The sequence below is a fragment of the Ceratotherium simum genome, chromosome 8 (assembly GCF_057802395.1).
Source record: "Ceratotherium simum simum isolate JZ-2026a chromosome 8, ASM5780239v1, whole genome shotgun sequence".
Taxonomy (NCBI): Eukaryota; Metazoa; Chordata; class Mammalia; order Perissodactyla; family Rhinocerotidae; genus Ceratotherium; species Ceratotherium simum.
In genome coordinates this window covers 77438726-77447056 of record NC_141907.1, presented here as the reverse complement: position 1 = coordinate 77447056, position 8331 = coordinate 77438726, and the positions used below count along the sequence as shown (strand labels likewise).

Genomic DNA, 8331 nt, shown 5'->3' with positions numbered 1-8331 from the left:
AAATAATTTAAAATCAATAATGCTTTTTAATAATGAAAGAGTTCCACAAATTATAGTACATAAAAACTAAAAGAACCTTTTTCATGTACAAAAATCACAAAAGGTAAAAGTAAATGACGAACTAGAAAAAATATTTGCAACAAATTTTACACACACTGAGTTAATAGATATAAAATAAAAAGGAACCATTAAACTTGATAAGAAAATGACTAGTTCCTGATAGAAAAAGAGCCAGAAGATAAGAGCAGGTAATTCATTCAGGAGCAGTAAAAATGGTCCATAAAGATGAAAAACATATTCAACCAGGAAATGCAAATTAAAACAATAAGAAAATTCCAGTTAATTGTTTCAAATTGAACACACAGACACCCTCCTCAAACATCATTAATAAGACAGAAAAAGGCATAAACTCACAGGACAAAGAGAATGGCTAAAGAGACAATAACAAATGAAAGATGTCAACAAGTTTTTACAAAATGGAAACAGATAATTGACTTAACAGAACTGAGAAAGCCTACACGTCAGTCTGCAGGGAAAGTCAAGAAGACCAATTCCGGTCCTAGTTACTTGATGGTGTGCTTCTGCTGGAGGCGGTGAGTATCTCTGAAGGCAGGGATGAGGGAAGGGTTGATGGAGGAGGGACTGCAACATAATGTTGCTGTCGATGTGCATGCAAATTGGGCAACTCTATATTTGTAAGCTCTTTTATTATCCCTTTCCATTCTAAATTGAGCCCCTGCTCCTTGTAGAGTAGTAAATGGTAATGATCCCTTCATTTACTCTCATGGAAGCTTCCCAAATATTTTCATCTGCACAACTGTGATTGGGACACTTTTTGTATCTGTTTTAAAGATAGAATCCCTGTCTGCACCGCGCACATGATGAGGCTGCAATAACAACACTCTTGGCCCCACTCGGATGTACATCTCAGAATGCCTCGTTAAGGCGAAGTTTCTGAGTAAGGATTCTGATAATCCACTCAATTTAGGAAAACATAATAACAGTTCTCTGGGATATTTTGTGGGAAAAAAAACTTTCCTGAATTTATTCAATGTGTGTGTATTGAGCACTATCTCTGTGTACAACACAACACAACAAGGCAAACAAATTTAAGACTAACTCTTGCTAAAACCTGCAACGGCTTCTGGATTCTCTTAGGCTGAAGACTGAGTTCCTTAGCGTGGCTGCTAAGACTGTATAGGTTGGTTCCTACTCACCTCTACGGTCACCTCCTACCCTTCTCACCTGTGCTTTCAGGGCTCCACTCCCTTGCACTGCTTCCGGTTCTCTCGGCCACTCGGCATTTCAGTTCTCAGATGAGCTTTGCTTTCTCCCACTGAAGGATGGTCACTGGTCCCTCTGTCCGAGATTTTCTACACTCCCCACCTCTATTCCTCAAACTTCTACTCATTGTTCATTAGCTCAAGCTTTTTACTTCTTCCAGAAAGCTTTCTAAACTTGGTCAGTTTCTGTGTCATACACTCTCATCGTACCTTATTCCTTTCCTTCTGGGAATTAATCTCAGTTGGCCATTACACATTCATTGGTATGATTATTTGTTTAATGTGTTTCTCTGACCCCAGAGTGTGAACTCCATGATTTTGCTCACTGTGTATGTCCATTGCTTAACGCGGTGTCTGGAACATGGATGGCTCTCAATTAACATAAATTGAAAAAAAAAGAATGCCTTCAAGGAGTTTAACTTTGGGTTATTAGTTCCTTCAAAGAATGGTTTAATTGCTGCCAGATTTTGAGCTAGTAAAAAAGTAATATTCTCTGTGTAGATTTTTAGTTTACAGAAATTTAGTTTTGTTTGTCGGTAGTGGAAGATGGGAAATTTGGGATTATATTTACTATATATTAGGGGCTGCTGTAATAGATGATATATCTTCCTGGTATAATTTGTGTATATTCAGTTTGAAATAAATTTTATGAATTGCTGCTTAATTTGGCTTGGGCATTCTAAAATATTGATGGTAATTATTGATACCCAGTTCAGATACTAACAGGTACTCTGTTAATTTTGAAGAGTTCTTTATAAATTCTGAACGTTATAAAGACCACGAAAAGATTCAGTAGAGAAGAACTGAACTCACACAAATGATAAGAACCAATTGTAACTTACTAGGCAGTCAATTTAAGCGTAACTGTATATACAGTGTATTGCAAAGGACACAGGGTGATATTCCTGTTAGTACTTCCAGTCTCTCATGCTAGGGAGCTTGTGGATCGGACTCTCCTCATACCCTTCAGATTATCTTCTTCATTCTTAACCCAAGGGCTGTAATCCGCTGACTTCCTTTATTTCCCACACTAATTCATGATTTACCAGGTTCAGTAAGAACAATCACTTAAAAAAAAAATGAGTCCTTCTTGCCAATAGCAGAGAATTCTCAGTCTGTTTGAAAGTGTGCAGAGTTCAGTCTTGAATTACAGAAACTTCCACACTCTGCCCACCATTGTGTCTACTACTGCTGGAACTTCTACTGCTGGAACTTCTAATGCGAGTTCTCTGAAAATCCTGCGCTCCTGCCGGCTATGGGGAGTGGCTGGTCTCTGCGTTCAGCTACCTCTTTCTGCAAAATGCTGCTTGCATTATTCTTTTCTGTCCTGTGTGTCTGTCTTTCACTCCACTGTCTCTGTGTCCTGATGTGGCAGTGGGAGAGTTGATCCCCTCTGACTTTTGGAAGAGAGGTACAACTTGCAGACTGAGGTTAAACTGGAATGCTCACTGTGTGTCACCATCAAACATCCCCTTGGCTACCCTTGGCTGGTGTTTCACGAGAATTGTTTCAAGCTCACTTACATGTAGTCTGTGTTAGCATATCCTTTCCCTCTCATATAGCTTTGGGCATGAAAGGACAGACAAACTATTAATTAAAGTAATTCATTTTTATTACCAATTTTTAGTCACCAAAGAAGGAACTGGAATTCAACCAGGGAAATTATTTATTGACAAATTTTTTATTGATAAAATAATTTATCAAAGATTTATGAAAAAATTAAAAATCTCTGAAAAAGAAAATTATATCAACCAAGATAGTAAAAGATACGTCTGTGGATAAGGAAGGGTTTCTATTTGGGGCTGGCTATGTAAGCGACATCAGTGATACGAGGATTTTAATTCTGAAAAAGAAACTAGGATGTAATACTGCAACTCGCAAGAAAGGCTACTGGAAGACAACACCATGTGGCTGTGGGTGACTCCATCTCCTGCCCAGTCGTATTCGTCCTGATACCTATTCCAACATCGTAATCTGCTTCCCAATTTGGATCTAACTACTCTTCTTTTTCAACTACCGTGACGTGGAGATCATCTTGTTTCAGATGCTTGGTCTGTCATTTCAGCAACAGCTTTACTTCCCAGCTTGGGCCTGCTCTTTCCCGGGTCCTTTGGCTCAGTGCCTCTGACCTTGGGTGGCTGGTACTCTGAGTCTCTCTGGCTCCCTTCCCAGAGCAAGTGGTGATTGTAAACTATACGGCATTGTTTTCATTTTTAAAAAAATTTAGAAAGTATTGAGATGAATTTTAATATCATAGCCTTAAGAAAAGATTTGGGAATTTCTCAGTTCATTGAGTTGGTGTATTAGGTCAGCTATTCTGACATATAGCAAGGAGGAGATTGTGAATTATCTTCCCTTCCATTTAAAGATGTTTTGGAAACTGATATAAACATAGAATCAACATTTTTTTCTATCATCCCCTGTCCTTGCTCCAGGAATCTGAGGAATGAATTATAGTTGAAATTTTCTATGTTAGGCTTAAGATCTTACTCTGAAGATTCTGGGATGCCAATCCTGTCTGATCTTTTGGTACATAATCATCATTATCTTCACTCAGGAGATCTTTTATAGAAACTTTTTGCTATTCCTGGAGTTACATGCTAATATGCTCTTAGTTTTGGAGAAGCTGGTGTATTCTAAGCAGAAAGATGGAACCAATTTGTTTTTCCTTAAAGGATTGCTAGTACCCATGGCTCTATAGGCACTCTATTTAAACTTCTACCCAGGACTGAAATAGAGTCAGTGTTCCAATCTGGGATAGACTGTGCCAGGAAGAGTGAACTCAGATTAGATCCGTCAGTTCAGAACCCATTTTGAATCACCAGAAATGGAAGGCCGGGCTGGGGCTTGGCCATGTGGGTAAGATAGGAAACATGGGTGAGATTCCTCATTGATGTGTGTGTGTGTGTGTGTGTGTGTGTGTGGATAAGGGGGACATATGAGATCTGTAACCCAGGAACACATGTGATTACAGGTCTGTTGGACAGACAGGGAGCAGACAAGTCAAAATCAGAGAAGCAAGAGCCAGGTCGGCCTGAGGGATAAACTGTGCTTAAAGAAGAAATGTGTCACCAAATCTTTGTTTTAAGTGAATGTCTAGGAGTGTCTCTTGCCAGCCCAACTATAATAGGTCAGGCAGTCAGGGAGGGCTTATGTTTGGTTTAATTGGGTCAGTGTCTTCTTGAACCATCTTCTTGCTCTATCTTGGGACGCATGCTCTCCACTGGAGTGGCTGGTGATTCCTCTGGCAGCCAGAGCCCAGGTGGTTCCCTGAATCTTTGCTGCCTGGTTAGTTCTCTGAGATCAAGAGTGGGTTTTCTACAATGGGCCCTGGGGAAAGCCTTCCATCAAGAGGGCTGACTAGTGCCCAGGTGTAGTGGTGTGCTAATGGTGGAAAGTCTATATGGCGGTAGGGCCCTGGCTTTGATCCTCTGGATTAGATCCTTGTCATCTCATGAGGCATCAGAATCCCCGTACTGAAACCAAATATCCAGGAGAGCACAGACTTTGTCTTCTTCCTGCCATTCACTTGCATGAGGTGGGGGGTGTAGGAATACAGCCTCCTGGTAAATTCGAGCATTGCATTTGGCAGGGAGGAGGAAGAACCCATGGGAAATGGGGTGATTAAAAGTAACAACATTTACAAAGTGCTTTCACATACATTTTCACTTGATTCTCACAACAACCCTGTGAGGTAGGTATAACATATACTGTTTTTATTTTTATTTTGCAAAGAAAGACACCAAAGATGAAAGAGTTTAAGTGATTTGCCCACAGTCATAACAAATGCCAGGACCCAAACTTGAAGCCATGTCTTTCAACTTCACAACCTGATTCCACTTATGAGCAGCTCCATCCTGAGGGCTACCAGTTTGATGACATATCAGGGAAGGCGCTTAGTAAGTGAGCATCTAACTTGTTTAAAAGTCAGGTGGTTTACAAAATGCATTAGTAACCAGAATCCATAGGATTGCAGGGGTTCCCCTGGGGGCTGCTGCTCGTTGGCTTGAATCTCGTGGGTTGCTTTGGCATATCAGAAGATCATCTGTGAGCCAGCCTGGGCGACTAGGAGCACCTTGGGTGGTCAAAAAACAGAGATGAGGGAATTCTCGTGGCCCTCAATACACTGCTCTAGCACTCATCATGTTGTTTAATTGTCTGACTTCCCCACTGGAATGTAAACTTCTTAAGGGCAAGCACTATGACCTATTCACCACTGTATTCTCAGAATTTAATACAGTGCTGGACACATATTAGATCCTTTACAAAAATTGGTTGAATTCATGGGGGATTGGGATGTTTCATGGGATGCCTCCATATTTTACTTGTGAGAGATTGATTTGCACGGGAAGAGCTGTTGTAGATGAATATGGAACTGGGTAGAGAAAAACTCAGTTATTTTCGTGGTGGATAGTACACCCAGGCCCTGCTCTTCCAGGGTACAATATCATGATCTAAGGGATCTTTGTCTACAATGACAAATTAACTGGATGTGGATTCAAACTAGTGGTTCTACATTAGCCAGGGATCCATGCAGAATGTAGGTATTTGATGGCCACTGGGGGTAAAGGCAATGTCCCCTGGCATGGAGAAAAGTGGATCATTTTGGTAAATATGAAGATAACGTTGTTTTAGCAATACGGAGAGAGCTCTGTGAAATAAAATTTCTCCAAAGATGATTAATCACAATCACCAGTGGTTCAATAAGGGTTAGAAGAGGCCTCTGTGTTTTTCTGGTTCGATTCTGCCAAGGCACATTCTCCTTGGTCCTCCACATCTCCCTGGACACTTGGCCATCAGAAATCCCCAGACCCACAGTTGAAACTGTGGTGAGTCTTGAACAGGTAGAAACTGGAGGACAAAGCTGCTGTAGTACATACTTGGGCCTCAGCGTGAGTGCTCCTGACCAGGGCACATAGGCAAGAAGTCCACTGCATAAAAGCATCCCTCCCAGGCTAGTGGGCTGGCTCCAGCAGGCCCCACGACCTGTGGCTGAAAGCCACAGACCTGTTGTCTCTCTTCTATGAGTGGATTACAGCAAAGATTTTTGGGTGTCACGACCTGGTGAGTTCAGCTTCCTTGAACGGAATATGATTTTTTAGCTTAGGACACAGTACATCAGCTCACCCGTTTTGGGTACTCAGGATCTAGTGGCTCCTGAAATCAATAGGTGGGAAAGAGATCAGCAGCTCTGGTGCTGGTAGAGGTTATGGGTCATCCAGAGATCCTCCCAGTTGTGATGATTGGTGTAGGCCATGACTGGATGCCTGGCTTCTCCAGGTTTTGGTGCCAAGTTTCAAACAGGGCCTTAATGGCCAAGCGTTCCTTCTTTCAGATGTGGTTTCATTCTGCAGGGATGAAGCCTGTGGGAAAGTAAAGCATAAGGTCATATCAAGGTTGATTTCAAACAAGGTTTGGCTTTCCATGGTCCTACCACTACTTATAAGGCATTGCTCCACTTTAAAAGTCCATTGTAAACAAAGCAGAACATGATGACAGCCACTGCAAAGCTCCCCTGTTAGGCACCAGGTGTTCTGGACACCAGGCAGCCTTCAGGAAGCAGAGCATATTGCCTGCTGGGTCACTAGAACCTGTTTAAGGTAGGGCCTTAGAGTTCAGCCAGGTCTAGATTAGGATACATTGGTAGTTTACACTGGCTAAGGCCTTGGATATCTTCACCAGAAAACAAAGTCAGTACTGCCCTCACAGGGAGAGTTAATAGAGCGTTCTAGCAAAGGTGGTCTTGATATATAGTCAAGTGCAATATCCTGGACCCCTTTTCCTTAGATCTTGAATCTCAGCTCTTGACTTTCAGTTATTAGTTTCAGACCATGCATAAGCTTTAACACACTAATCATTAATGATAAACATATAAATCCTACTAAAGTTGTAATCACTGATCATATTTGATATTGTAAAATGTTTTTTAACCTACCTATTTAGATATATACTCTTAAATAAGAAACTTCCCTCTTTCTTGAAACCTAAGGGGTAGACCTCATAATTCAGCCATCAAATAACAGAATCATAAAAATTTAGATCAACAGCAAGAACCTTGAGCCTAGGCACAAATTGTGAATCTCAACTTTGGCCAGCTTCAGAAGGGATTAGAGAGATCCTTGTCTCTATGTCCCTGTGGGCAGAACTTGCATCCAGGTGCCATGTTTATCAAAATCTTTGCTAATGTTATAGAATTCAGAGAAGACTAAGTCTTCCTAGTAGTGTTAGTGGAATGATAGCACTTACCAGTTAATTGAATTAAATAAACAGTTATTTCAGCAATGCAAATAGTTTGACTGAGCTAAAAATAGAAATCAGCTCCAAAGACTTTAGAAGACATCAGAATTTCCCAAAGTGAGTTCTGTAAATACTAATTCCAAGAAATGGGGTTTGTCATTAAGCAGATTTGGGAAACGCTGCCTAATATCTACTTCTCTGGAAGACTTAAATTATACAAGTTTTAAAGGCTCTGGGAAGTCTTGTAGTAAATAATCTTATTTAACTATTTTAACTCAGTATGTCCCCAACATTTCAACATGGAGTTAAGTTTTTCAGTAATATTTATTAGCATCTTGTAGAACTGGTGCTACAGAGAATAAATTTTAGGAAATTCTGGACTAGCAAATAATGTGAAAGCAATACTCATTTTTAAAGTCTACATTTACTCCATCAAAAATACAAAATTAACCAATTACTAATTATTTATTACTATAGTTGTATTAAAATTAAGTTAGCTTCTTTGGAAAATAAGAAATGTACTTGTATGTGATATGAATTCTGCTCATATCTTTGGGAGCTAAGTCATCATACACAAAACAATATCAAACACTTGAAGATTCCATATACCCCACCACTAACTTAAATAGTGCAGACTTATAGATATAAAGTAACTCTGGAGAGGAAGATCAAGTATTGGAGGAAATCATGGAGGAAGTGGGACTAGTTTTGTGGGGAGGGCTAGAATTTGGACAGGTTGAGGGAATTTTTAATGAAGAATACGCAAACTTTTAGGGTTCTATGACTCTTACAAGCAGGACCTAGTATGGTA

The 8331-nt window shown here is 40.3% G+C and overlaps 1 protein-coding gene across 2 annotated transcripts in view; it reads right to left on the bottom strand.

Moving 5' to 3' along the window:
- Window positions 1-4192: 4192 nt before the first annotated feature.
- GRID2 (glutamate ionotropic receptor delta type subunit 2) overlaps window positions 4193-8331 on the bottom strand; it is a 1475972-nt gene continuing 1471833 nt past the window's right edge. The window contains exon 16 of one of the 2 annotated variants that reach the window (XM_087434598.1): window positions 4193-6646. In XM_087434598.1, the coding sequence (XP_087290724.1) occupies window positions 6491-6646 (156 nt within the window). In that variant the 3' untranslated portion in view covers window positions 4193-6490. The remainder of the gene's footprint in view (window positions 6647-8331) is intronic. The other variant, XM_087434599.1, reaches the window with a different exon arrangement.